This window comes from Schistocerca piceifrons, chromosome 1 (assembly GCF_021461385.2).
Source record: "Schistocerca piceifrons isolate TAMUIC-IGC-003096 chromosome 1, iqSchPice1.1, whole genome shotgun sequence".
NCBI lineage: Eukaryota > Metazoa > Arthropoda > Insecta > Orthoptera > Acrididae > Schistocerca > Schistocerca piceifrons.
Window position 1 is genome coordinate 689,396,699 of NC_060138.1, and position 14,623 is coordinate 689,411,321.

A 14,623-nucleotide genomic window follows, 5' to 3' on the forward strand; every position below is an offset into this window, starting at 1 on the left:
TATTTTAAACAAGAATTTTAATAATTATTTATACTATTTGTTTTATCTACAATAACCTCCTTTGGCTTTATTTTAAGATGCAAATTTGGTCTTTGTATGATAAATTTTGAAACACGGTAGTTTGCACAATGCCACTGTGCATTCACTACACTGGTAGCTTGCGTCTTTGCACCACACTTTCCCAGTAAACTTTTTGCCTCTCAGAGAACACACTACACATTGTTTTTGCTTCTGTTTCTTGCCTACTTCTGTCTCAATTTTTTCCAGAAAATGGTTTCCAGTTGATAGTCTGGAGAGTCCTGATGTATCAGTTTGTGATTTGAAATCTCTGCTGGGTTTCAGGGAGAGCATAAGTGAACAATTGACAGGAATGGGGGAAAGAAATACAGTAGAAGAAGAATGGGTAGCTTTGAGGAATGAAATAGTGAAGGCAGCAGAGGATCAAGTAGGTAAAAAGACGAGGGCTAGTAGAAATCCTAGGGTAACAGAAGAGATGCTGAATTTAATTGATGAAAGGAGAAAATACAAAAATGCAGTTAGTCAAGCAGCCAAAAAGGAATACAAACGTCTCCAAAATGAGATCGACAGGAAGTGCAAAATGGCTAAGCAGGGATGGCTAGAGGACAAATGTAAGGATGTAGAGGCTCATCTCACTAGGGTAAGATAGATACTGCCTACAGGAAAATTAAAGAGACCTTTGGAGAAAGGAGAACTACTTGCATGAATATCAAGAGCTCAGATGGAAACCCAGTTCTAAGCAAAGAAGGGAAAGCAGAAAGGTGGAAAGAGTATATAGAGGGTCTGTACAAGGGCGATGTACTTGAAGACAATATTATGGAAATGGAAGAGGATGTAGATGAAGATGAAATGGGAGATACGATACTGCGTGAAGAGTTTGACAGAGCACTAAAAGACCTGAGTCGTAACAAGGCCCCAGGAGTAGACAACATTCCATTAGAACTACTGACAGCCTTGGGATAGCCAGTCCTGACAAAACTCTACCATCTTGTGAGCAAGATGTATGAGGCAGGCGAAATACCCTCAGACTTCAAGAAAAATACAATAATTCCAATCCCAAAGAAAGCAGGTGTTGACAGATGTGAAAATTACTGAACTACCAGTTGAATAAGTCACAGCTGCAAAATACTAACGCGAATTCTTTACAGACAAATGGAAAAACTGGTAGAAGCCGACCTCGGGGAAGATCAGTTTGGATTCCATAGAAATGTTGGAACACGTGAGGCAATACTGACCCTATGACTTATCTTAGAAGAAAGATTAAGGAAAGGCAAACCTACATTTCTAGCATTTGTAGACTTAGAGAAAGCTTTTGACAATGTTGATTGGAAAACTCTCTTTCAAATTCTGAAGGTGGCAGGGGTAAAATACAGAGAGCAAAAGGCTATTTACAATTTGTACAGAAAGCAGATGGCAGTTAGGGGCATGAAAGGGAAACAGTGGTTGGGAAGGGAGAGAGACAGGGTTGTAGCCTCTCCCCAATGTTATTCGATCTGTATATTGAGCAAGCAGTAAAGGAAACAAAAGAAAAATTCGGAGTAGGTATTAAAATCCATGGAGAAGAAATAAAAACTTTGAGGTTCGCCGATGACATTGTAATTCCGTCAGAGACAGCAAAGGACTTGGAAGAGCAGTTGAACGGAATGGACAGTGTCTTGAAAGGATGATATAAGATGAACATCAACAAAAGCAAAACGAGGGTAATGGAAAGTAATTGAATTAAGTCGGGTGATGCTGAGGGAATTAAATTAGGAAATGAGACACTTAAAGTAGTAAATGAGGTTTGCTATTTGGGGAGCAAAATAACTGATGATGGGCGAGGATATAAAATGTAGACTGGCAACGGCAAGGAAAGCATTTCTGAAGAAGAGAAATTTGTTAACATCGAGTAGAGATTTAAATGTCAGGAAATCGTTTCTGAAAGTATTTGTATGGAGTGTAGCCATGTATGGAAGTGAAATGTGGGCGATGAATAGTTTAGACAAGAAGAGAATAGAAGCTTTCGAAATGTGGTGCTACTGAAGAATGCTGAAGATTAGATGGGTAGATCACATAACTAATGAGGAGGTATTGAATAGAATTGGGGAGAAGAGAAGTTTGTGGCACAACTTAATTAGAAGAAGGGATCGATTGGTAGGACATGTTCTGAGACATCGAGAGATCACCAATTTAGTATTGGAGGGCAGCGTGGAGGGTAAAAATCGTAGAGGGAGACCAAGAGATGAATACACTAAGCAGATTCAGAAGGATGTAGGCTGCAGTAGGTACTGGAAGATGATGAAGCTTGCACAGAATAAAGTAGCATGGAGAGCTGCATCAAACCAGTCTCAGAACTGAAGACAACAACAACAACAACAACAACAACTTATTTTCAAAAATGGATATAAACACATCAAGAATCATTTTGAATTCAGTGTTAGTATTAGGCTCACTGTAAACTTACAACATTTTCCTTAAAATCTACAGCACTTTTATCATTAATCAGCCCCACTGTTTAGTACTTTAAGGTAACTTATATAGTACTTGACACAAGAAATCTTCTCTCATCATGTCGTCATATTTCTTTATTACTAGTTAACAAATGTAATGAAAATAAAATTCAGAGTGTAGAATGTAATTACAAAGTATCTTGACCACTTACTTGAATCTAATACTGGAATGGCCGCCGTATTTTTTGGAGGGGCTGGGCGCGTTGCTGCACTTGCTGAATTTATTCGCGCTGTATTCTCCTTTATTGTTGCAGAGTCTACAGTATTTTGACGCTTGAAATTACTCGTTGGTGCATGATTATGGTTGCTCACATTAGGTGTGCCAGTTGGAGCCCCTGATGAAGTTACAGTTGATTTTAGAAGTTTGACAATCCAGGTAAAAAAATTAACAGTACATATTTACACACTAATTACTATTAAAATATCAAAATCCCTTCCTTTTATATTTTTGTCTGAATACCTATTCCACAGAAGTTACATCTCCAAATGCCAAATTCCATTCTCTCTCTGGATTCTATTGAAAGTAGCCTTGATTTTGAAAGCTCAGTGTTAAATATGCTTTTAATTTTGCATGATTTTTACTTGCAGTAATTATGATGTTTATATTTGAATGTATAGTAACTGAAACAGTTAGGAAACTTCTAATCAAAGTGAACACCTATTACTTACGAGGGGCGTTTGAAAAGTCTGTGCAAAAATAAAAACTACTTACGTGTTTAGGGTGAACCTTTTTTAATTTTCTACATAGTCTCCTCTTTTAAACTTATACACTTCGTCCAACTCTGTTCTAATTTGTTGATCCCTTCCCAATAATGGGAATTGTCCAAGTCTGCAAAATAGCTATTAGTTGCTGCAATCGCTTCTTTGTTCCGAAAGCCATTTCTTCAAATTGGGGAACAAATAGTAGTCCAAGAGAGCTAAGTCTGGAGAATAGGGGGAGGGGGATATGAAACGAGTTGTAATCCTATTTCCATTAAATTTGCGACCACAACTGCTGAGGTGTGTGCCGGTGCATTGTCGTGATGGAAAAGGTTGGTTTTTGGGGGAGGAGACCAGACAGCGAGGTCATCGGTCTCATCGGATTAGGGGCGGATGGGGAAGGAAGTCGGCCGTGCCCTTTGAAAGGAACCATCCCGGCATTTGCCTGGAGCGATTTAGGGAAATCACGGAAAACCTAAATCAGGATGGCCGGACGCGGGATTGAACCGTCGTCCTCCCGAATGCGAGTCCAGTGTGCTAACCACTGCGCCACCTCGCTCGGTGATGGAAAAGGACTTTGAGGTCCAATCGCCAGCATTTTTCTTGCAGCTCGGTTTTCGAATGGTCCAATAATTATGAATAATATGCACCTGTAATAGTTTTACCCTTTTCCAGGTAGTCGATGAGAATTATCCCTTGGGAATCCTAAAAACAGTCACCATAACCTTTCCTATCTTCGCCCTTTTTGGCGCAAGTTCTCCCTTAGTAACCCATTGTTTAGACAGTTGTTTGGTGTCATGAGTATAGTAATGTATCCATGTTTCATCCACAGTGACGAAACGATGCTTAAAGTCCTGCGGATTCTTCCTGAACAACTGCCAACCATCCTCGCAACACTTCACACGATTCCGTTTTTGGTCAAGCGCGAGCAACCGCGGAACCCATCATGCGGATAGCTTTCTCATGTCCAAATGTTTATGCAAAATATTATGAACCCATTCATTTGAGATACCCACAGCACTAGCAATCTCACGCACCTTAACTCTTCTGTCATCCATCCCCATATCATGGATTTCATCAATGATTTCTGGAGTCGTAACCTACACAGGGCGTCCAGAACATTCAGCATCACTTGTGCCCATATGGCCACTCCGAAAGTTTTGAAACCACTTATAAACTGTTCTGATTGAAGGTGCAAAGTCACTGTATTGTTTATCAAGCTTCTCCTTAGTCTCCTGAGACGTTTTTCCTTTCACAAAGTAATATTTAATCACCACACGAAATTCTTTTTCGTCCATTTTTTGACAATCACTTGACTTCCTTGATTCACACGAATGCCAAACACAAAGAAATAGACCAATATGGCTGAAACTTTGTGTGCGTTTTTTCCAAAGATGTTACTAACTAAACATTACCTCGATACGAGCTGGTGGTGCCATCTCTCGAACTTTGTACGGACTTTTCAAACACCCCTCGTAAATAAGGACACCGACAACATGAAATGCATGTCTACTTTCACAAATATTTGTGTGTTTTTCTCCTGGCAACTAACAAAGTCATTACTGATTAATCATTATTTTCCCATTTCTGTCTTACCCTATAGCAACACAACTTTTGCAGAGATGCAGAAAATGGAAGTGATAAAATTTAGCTTCCTCTTCTTGCATTATTTGAAAATATTTAGGTCCATTCTTTACACCAAGGTAATAACTCTGGAGCACTTAACTGTTTGGGTGCCACAGAACAATGGCACTGAAAAGTAATGCAGTGTGTGACTGAATGACAAACTGAAGGATCACTGCAATCCACTTAATATCAGATCAAAGTGATGAAAGCATTACTGTCCCAGAAAAACCACCACACTATTATATTCAGATGATACTAGAATGCCCTGGGCAGAATAAAATAATGGAAACATAAAGATACTTCAACTGTAAAGAGTGTGTTCACATTTATTAATTATTCATTCGCAACAAACAGCAAGAACATGAGTAAGGGGAACAAACCAAAAAAATACACAAAAATGTCTTAACTTTACCATGCTTTGCACTACGATCAATGTCACTTCGTTTTTTCAACATTTTGTTTAATTTTCACCAGGTTAAGTCTATATACTAACTTCTTATGTATGAATAGCAGTTAACAAGATGCGATATTTTACATGAGGTGCACTACGTAAGTTACAGACCAGTTGGTTCGAAAATGTGACTGTTGGCAATCTCTGTCTGATGCTTGTACAGTGTGTTGCAGAGGTCCTCCATTGTGAGGAGGCAAAGTTCAAAGGAGGCAAAGTTCGAAGTATCATTGTGATGGATGGCTGTACGCGATGACCAAATGCCACTTTAAAAAAGTATAATTTTTGCTTTTTCCTTCTTACAGTGGTGAATCAAAAAAATAAATATTCCCACTACAAATGACTTTACATTATGAAGAGAGAAAGGAGTTCCCCCTCATGTAGTGACATGATAAAACTGGTTATTTACAAGCTAGAGACCTAAATGGCCATATATGAAGTTGTGTCAAATAAAAGATATAACAATATATAAAACTGAGTAGCGCAATTCACTATTACCCAGATGGAGGAGATCAGTGTTTAATGTCCCATGGACAATGAAGTCATTAGAAGATGGAGCACAAGCTCAGATCAGGGAAGGAAATCGGCTGTGCCATTTCAAAGAGACTGTCGTGGCACTTGCCTGAAACGATTTAGTGAAATCGCAGAAAACATAAATCAGGATGGCCAGAAGTGGGTTTCAACTGTCGTCCACCCGAATGCAAGTCCAGTGTGCTTAATCGTTGTGCCACCCCACTTGGTACTACTGCTCAGATGGAAATATGATATCTGGAATAGTTTTAGTTCCCAAGTATGTTCAAATGATATGATGCTTCAGCTGCAAAGTTTTTAAACCCATACATGTTTACCATCCTGATGTCACATCCAGTAACTAGCATTTCTTCCTAATTAAGCACTACAAACTTGTCCTGGAGTGACCAAAAACAATATGACGGTATTCAATGCAAAATCTTTACAAAAGTTGTTAAATAATGTTAATATCTAGAAAAACAAAACAAAAATGAGTATGTGTGTATTGGCTTGCACATCATTTTCTTTAACAGCATGAGACAGAATTGATGGTCAGTACTTACCCTCCACAGGTAAAATATTTAGTACATACTTGAAATTATGCACACTGACCTAGCCTTAGAACTTCCCCAGGAAAGAGAGAAAGTTGGGGGAAGGTTAAAAAGGATGCACACAACAGATGTGTCTACTACACCTGGAGTCTGCTTGACCATTCCTTCCTTTCTAACCTTCTTTCTCTCCTCCCTGAGGAAGGATCTAATAGTTCTGAACACTAAGGTGATGTATGAACTTGTGTGTGGATCTTTTGGCAGTATTAGATCTTTTGCCCCCTGAAGGTAATCATGGGCTAGAAATTATGTAATATTTTAAATTCTGTTGTTGGAAAGAGAGAAAAAATAATATTTTGCACTGACTGAGGTGGGTAAGTTCTGCAATATGGAAAAGTTTGCAGCTGCGAGTCGTATATATTCTATCCTAAGCAACAACCAGAACACAGCCAATAACTGAGGTCATAATTAATCAATATACTATATATTATAAATGTAAGTATGGTCTGTCCCCTCATGCCATTATATCTTCGCAACAAATATCTTCTGTCCCATGGGGGTTACATGATATGGTAGCTTCCCATACCCCATCCCTAGAGAAGGTTTTGCTTTGGAAGTACAGGGGTTGGGCTTGAAGACATAGGTGACAGAAGAGGGTATGACGCCACTGGATTACTTATGAGAAGTCACTGAAGCAGCTGAGAATTGAGTGCTTAAGTGGCCAGGACTGGATAGAATGTTACTTCTAGAAGGTTTTAGACTGTTCCAGAAAGCTACAGAATCTTCCAGAAGGTTTGCAAATGTTATAGAACTTCACAAAATATTCGAGAATGTTTCTGTATGTTCCATTACTCTGTTATGGTGCAGGTATGTTCCAACTCCGAAGGGTATAAACAGGTAATGCCAACTTATATTCATTAGTATACTTTTGGAAAGCAATTAAGAGTAAGATCAAGGAAAAGTGACATAAACCTAAGTTAAAGTGAATTGTGTATGGTAGTGAACAGTGTGTTAAATGGGATTTTAGTGACTCAAGTAGTGAACTGCAAACACAAGCATCCAGCAAGAACAGCAAAGAAATGGAACAAATGAAAAGTGGGAATCATGTTAGGCTTCACAATCGAAGACATTGAATAATTGAGAAAAAACTTAACAGATCAACAATGAATTAAAATTACAAATGAGGCTTGAGTGAGAGTACTTTTGAGCACTCAAGAGTGTTTTTGAGTGTGAAATACTAATTTTTTTGAATATTTATTTTTATGGTGTCCTTGAGTGTCTGTCTGATCTGGGAAGATCCAAGAAAAGAAATGAAAAACACCAGAGAAGTCAGTCTCTTTCAGTTCGTAACAACTTACATATTCATGTACCTCCTTTTTCCTTCAGTAAACACTTATGAAAAAATTACCTACTGATAGAAATTGGTAACACTTGATAAAATAAATCACGCAGCCTACAAATTACTTTTTATTGAGAACTAAATCTGAAATAATTCTGACTTGTAAATAAATTTTATGTTAATAATACAAATTTTGTTTTTTATTGCAATCCAACTGATACCAGATGTAGTCCATAAAGAATTTTTTTATACACGGTAAGGAAGGCATTTCTCCTTGTATACCCACTGCACATAACAATTTGACAGTCTGCAGGCAAACGCAGCAAAGCCACACATGTATGTGCAGGCAAATGCAGTAAAGCTACACACATATGTAAAGACACAGTATACATAGTAAAAATGTCACTTTTTGATAATACTTGTTCATCCCAAAGTTAAATAATTTCAATTCATTATCAGATTTTACAACATGGTGAGGAAGATCACAAAACAGGAAACTTCCAGCACCAAACATGGCAGCAATACCAAAAACGTCAACATTCACAGCACGGGGTAAACAACTTCGTATAAAAATGTCTTTTACTGCAACTCCCATGTGAACACTACTTATCTTCCAATTAGGGCTATGTTCACAAATGTCAGACGACTATGATGGTGACATGCTGGTTTGAAAGTAAACATGGAAGCAACTAAAAGCGCATTTCGCCAGTGCACTACTGAAAAGCCTGAAATTATGCGAAGTGCACTATGATGGTAACTACTAGTGCAGTGGGATACAGAACTGAGCAGAGATGCCCACCCCCAGCAGCAGTAGCTGGTGACTCACGCAAAGTTTCACCACCAGAGGACGCTCTCCGGCTAGGTTTGGCATTCGTTGCTGAACTTGATCGATGTACACCACGGTGCCCATGAGAAGGTGACTGTGCATTACCCTGGGTCACAGCTGGTGGAATATTACGAAGTGACAAAGAACTTCCAGATCTCGAACCATCACTTTCAGGCTGTAAAAGAAAATAATTTTAACTTTAATAGAGAGCTATATTACATTCAACAAGCATTTTCAATTCTATTTATATCATAATTATTCCTGTTACTATTCCCCTTCTTCCTGCAGCTACCTTCTGCATTAATTTTATCTTTCATTGTTGCACTGAGATTTTTGCAGGTATCGGCTGTCTTTGCCTTACTTGTTTTCTGGAGCTATACTTGAGCACACTAGAATCTGAATTTTTGTTAACTGACTAACATCTGGCTTCTTTTCCAATTTTAAAAGCAATTTCCTTTATTTAATTTGCTGTGTTTATTGATCTTGGTCTGGCTATATTTTTAAAAAGTTACAAATACGGATGCCTCTTTGATCCTCAGTAATAACAATTTTTTTTTTGCATGAGTTACATTTAAATTTAGATGTGATTTAAGAACTCATAGTGAAATTTGTCACGCAGAAGGCTCCATTATACAAAATATAAGTAACTCTCATTTAACATTTTTTAAATCTAGAAGTTGAAACTTTTGTATTTTGTGTAATATTTGACAGACGACTTAAGGAATAGGTAAACTAAAATGCATATGAGAGAGAGAGAGAGAGAGAGAGAGAGAGAGAGAGAGAAGCCATCTAATAACACTGATTCTCATTACACTTACATCTGATGACTTCCTTCCAAGGAGAAGATACGTTGCAAAAACATCATCATATTTTGCATTTGCTAAACTCTCTTCAATTTCAGTTCTGGTGTAGCCCATGCTAACTAAGGCTTCTGTAATAAGAATTATACAGTGTTACAAGCATCAGACATCATATAAACTGGAATAGTAGTTCATCAATCAAAATACGATTTCACATCATCAACAAGGCACTAAATGTTACAGGTTGAGTTATGATGATAAGAATATTGGTCATTACTTATTAGCATTCATACACACAGAACAGCTGTTGATTTTATATTGTCAACCCTCCGGAACTAAATGAACATAAAGGGTCATTCCATGCAAAGTCATCCAGGCCATGACACCCATTATCCAGTTGTGAACTGAGATTTTGTGTACTGCTTTTGTATCTAATATCATGAACCTTTGTCAATTTTTATTGCTTTACATACATTCTGTTGGTAGCAACTGCTGAAAGTTTGATGCAATGCGTTACTTTGAAGCAAACTGTAGAAATCTGAAAATTGGCTGCAGTTTTTAAACAAAAAATGGTATGCTAACAGTTTTTCCCTGAATATCCTTTACAAAATGTAGTTTCTGAAAACATGTTAGAATTGTCCAATTAAATTAGAAAAAAATATTTTGGACAGCTGTCCCCATTTGGCAAACATTGAAAAAATTAGAAAGTGATCTACAAATAATAAAGTTTTCATCACACAAAAAATCAGTTTTGAGAAATGAATGGAACTGGGGAAAAATTATATATATCCTGGAGAAAAATACAATTACTACCCAAGAGACATTACAACATAAATGCACATAACAATATTCAAATTGAACAAAATTTGCAATATATGAAACAAAATTGCACATTATAGAATATAGGGCGACTTGTAAATTACATGACATATGAACACTTTCTTACCTCTGCCATAATCAAATTAACTCAATGTAAAAATACATAGCATTTTGTTTATAATATTTAAGCATTCTGTCCAAAGCCAATATTGTCAACACTGCACAAAATGCTGGTGCTGCAATCTGCATTCAAGTTGATTCAGAAGTAAACATGTGACAAGACACTTTGATGCTTAGATAATATTTTTTTGTATGAGAACCACTTTTCTTTCACCAACTTTGAGGACTCTTTGCTCAGAGAATAAGTACGGCTTGTTGCTGTGGTGATGTCTGCCTGTTGCTGTGGTGATGTGAACTTCACAGAGAATATGAGAGAAAGAAACATCACAAACAACATTATCACAGGCCAACAGAAGGATGGGGATGGTCCATAAGGATGCATGAACCTTACTGTAACATCTCCTTCCCTTCTTCACAATTCACCCTCTCAATAATTCCCAAATACTTAGAAGAGTCATATGCACAAGCAACATAGCAGTTGGGCTGCACAGTGCATTCCGGCATTAGTGGTGGAAGTGCATCTGAGAAATCATGCACAATACTAAAATTGACTGGAGACACTAGTACAATGTAATGCATAGATCGTGTTCCAGGAATTGTTTTTGCACCTGTGAAATGCTGAGAAAGATAATGTCCAACTTGTACCATTTCATCTTTTGAAAGAAAGAGAAATGAAAGGCCTTGCAGGTTTTCAAGACAGAATTCAAATACCTGTGAAGCTGTAAGTATTTTATGTTTATAAACTCTTTGCAAACTTGTTTTTGTGACTAAGTCTTAACAGTGCCACCAATACCATCACAGGGAGATTTGCCATGGCTGGCAGCAAAAAAGGATCAGCTGCACTTAAGGCCGTGTTCAAGGTAGCAGGTATTTCTGGAATTCCTACAATTTTTGTATTGTGCAGCACAACCATCAGTGAAATAATCAACATACGCAAGAAGAATTTCTGGAAATTCACACTTTAAAAAATTCAATACAGTCTTGTGAGAGGTACACGAAGGCAACATCATGTTCTAGATTACCAGAAACAATCCAAACACTTTTTGCATGCAACTGTTTGTCCTTTTTGTAATATGCATGAACAGTGTGAAGAGTGCAGCTGACATTGTTCCAATGGTATCCCTGCACCTCATCTTGAACAAAATTGAGATTTTCCCTGAAACCCATTAAAATTAACACTGATCCTTTATCAAGTGTTTCCTTCTTCATTTTCGGATAATCAGATTGTGATTGAGAAACAAAAGGGTGTGGAGTAATTTCTCCAATTTTCTTAATTAGTGTGTCACAGAATTCTGATAGAGAAGTGATTTGAACACAGAGTCATTCTATCAGTTGATACCCATTGACTGTACTGAACCATCTCATCAGGATCATAATCTTATAATTTATTTTCTAAGTGGGTTTGAAGCAATGAAGTGGTGGGGCATTTTTCACACGGACGAAGCATACAGGCTCGATTATTTATATCACATGTTATTATTTGAATTAGATCTTGGTCTGTTTCTTTAATAGAAATGGAATTTAGAAGCAGTTTAATGTTTTGGTGGTAATTGCACACACATACGGTGTGTCCCTGATGATCCTGCAAGTATACACTGTTTTGGTCGAAGAGAAGCAAATTTTAAGAATCCTACTTTGTCTTCAGGATTTTTAATAGAGAGAATACAGTACTGTCGGATGTGAAATTTCAGTTTTCAGAGCCCAATTTTCGTTTGGCTGCTGCATTTTGACTATGCTGAGCAACTGAATGCAGCTTTACAGGAGATACTCCTAAGCTAGTTAAGCTGGTGTTGAGCACAGATTTTTCAGGAGTCTGCACCTTCACATTACTGTCATTTATATAGTCTGGTGATGAGTAGTCACTTGCTTGTTTTTCATTAATAAGTTTGATACAGGTTGGGCGCATTTTATCCCCAGGAATAATGCTAAAGCCTCTCATTTTGAAGTGCTTTGTCTTTTCTAAACAAATTTCACGCAATCCAGGTTTAAAAAAAAAAAAAAAAAAATTATAGCACTTGAAGGGATCACAGCAAATTCTCTTTTGTAGAGAGAATTTTCACAGTTACCTGTCTTTGTGTTTAACACACACACACACACACACTAAACACTTAAATCACAGTATGAATGACTGTTGCTTCGCCATTATAAAAGTTCTTATTCTTCACTCATCAGGTCATTCACACAAGTCAGAGCATTATCACATATATCTTGCAGATACTGTCCAAGAAAACACTGCCTACTTGTACTTTCCATACTGCTTCAGTCCTAAAACCAATATTTGTCATAAATAATTCAAAAGATGATTGGTGTAACCGAAAAAGTAATTAAATAATGAAAAATCATTCTATTCCATTGTTTCATTACGAAAGTATTTCACATTATTATTGTAACATTAGGGGACTTACTTTTGCTTTCGAATGAATAGTTAAAAACTGCAACAAAAGAATTTTTAATCAATAGTTAACTGTGGGTACAGCTCAGTACAAGAGCTCAGAACTGCATGTTTAGTGAACACATGACTCAAAACAAAAGAACTGGTTGATGCAATACCTGTAGTGGCAATAAAACAGTGTTCTCAGATATGGTTTGTTCCTAGGGAAATCCAGTGCAGCTAAGTTCAGAAATTTAGTGGTCGCATGGTAGTCATGAATTAGCAACTTTAATAATATTTCTTTTACAATAACGTTGTTGTTTTTCACACTTCCCATTATTTCTACGAACTGATTCTTTTTGTGTGTGACATAACGGAATATTAATTAGTAATACTTAAATTTTTCAAAGGTATCTATGTGGGGGCAATACATTGAAAAATTATAATGTCCATGCATGGATTTTGTATAAAAGAAATTATTTACAATTTTTTCTGAGATGTAGATGATGGATATTCACTACAAAAAGCATGACTATAAAAATACACACCTTCCTCTTTAACTAAAAAAATCTAGCTTCCACTGCAAAAACTGTAGAAACTACTGCATTTTTAAATTATAAAGGAACTCATCTATGAAAGCCTGAATTCCTGAATCTACACAACTTCTTTTTATCATAAGTGAAAAAGTAATTGACCTGCAACATTTACATTTTGGAAATGTGAAAATAATATACAGGTAAACTTCCACTACCCAAAATTTCAAGGATTTGTGTGACGATGGGTGTCATTTCCTAAAATTTCTGAATGATTTGACATGGAATGACCCAAAGCAACTTGACAAGTGAATGAATTTTTCACTCCGCAGCAGAGTGTGCAGATTAAAACTGTGTGCTGGACCGAGACCCAAACTCGGGATCAGTGATGGGCTAAGCCGCCAAGGGGCCCGGGATGATGAAACAGAATGAGGCCCCTGTGTTGGTTAGAAACTTATGTAAAAAAAAAATACAATACAACACAAATGTAATGCCTGACAAAAAAGAAACGTATTTATAATGTTTCACTCTGCATTCTAGTAATTTTAATATACCCGTACACATTCAAAGGTTTAAGTGAGAAATGTAGAACACGAATCAGCATTTAGGACAGACACCATCAGGCAGGCTGCATGGAAATAATAAAGAAAAGAAAATTATCTTTTACTTTATAGCTCTGGAAACATAGCTTATAAATTTATAGTATCAGTTAGTTCCGTAATAAAGAAAAGAAAATTATCTTTACTTTATAGCTCTGGAAACATAGCTTACAAATTTATAATATCAGTTAGTTCTGTAACCTTAGTATGAGACAGTATTTATTATTGATATCATTATGTGATACGTTTTTGTGCTTTTATTTTAATGAAGTTTTCAATACCACTGGTTAAATCTATTTCATTTGAAGCGTTTCTTTCAGTTGATAAAATAGACAGATTCACTGTACCATGAAGAAAATTTTTTATTAGATTCAGTTTAGAAAAACCTCTCGTATGATGCGGCAGTGATTTACATGGTATGATTCACTAAAGTTTCATTTCATTATAAATTGAAAGATTTCTTCAGCTGTCCATATAGCAGCACCATCCACGTTCATCTTTGATGCACACGGATTCCTAGGATACCTTTTCATCTCTTGCTGCATCTGCTTCTCATCAAACTGATCATAAATTTCTACAAGTTTCTCAAGTAATACAGCTAGAGCATCATTGGAAGTTTCAAGTATACACTTTGTTTCAAAAATTTGGGAAATTTTGGCAATTTCCTTCATGGTTGTGTATCGTCGTGACATTTCCTTCTACAGACAGTCTACGCATTCCAACACTAATTGACGATCTACTTCTCCAATCGATAATCCACTGTCATGAGCTACTTCATTTGGATTTGTTTCATTTACTCTTCTTCTTCCTTATCGATGGATGTTAATGTCCATATCACTGCATTCTTTTAGTGCCAGAGTAACAGCACTGTCCATAAT

The 14,623-nt window shown here is 36.8% G+C and overlaps 1 protein-coding gene across 9 annotated transcripts in view; it reads right to left on the minus strand.

Moving 5' to 3' along the window:
* LOC124709828 (serine/threonine-protein kinase MARK2-like) overlaps nucleotides 1-14,623 on the minus strand; it is a 286,137-nt gene that overhangs the window by 80,054 nt on the left and 191,460 nt on the right. For 8 of the 9 annotated variants that reach the window (XM_047240879.1, XM_047240876.1, XM_047240875.1 and 5 more), the window contains 3 exons: nucleotides 9,322-9,434; nucleotides 8,477-8,678; nucleotides 2,660-2,842 (listed from right to left, as the gene is read on the minus strand). In XM_047240879.1, the coding sequence (XP_047096835.1) occupies nucleotides 2,660-2,842; nucleotides 8,477-8,678; nucleotides 9,322-9,434 (498 nt within the window). The remainder of the gene's footprint in view (nucleotides 1-2,659; nucleotides 2,843-8,476; nucleotides 8,679-9,321; nucleotides 9,435-14,623) is intronic. The other variant, XM_047240874.1, reaches the window with a different exon arrangement.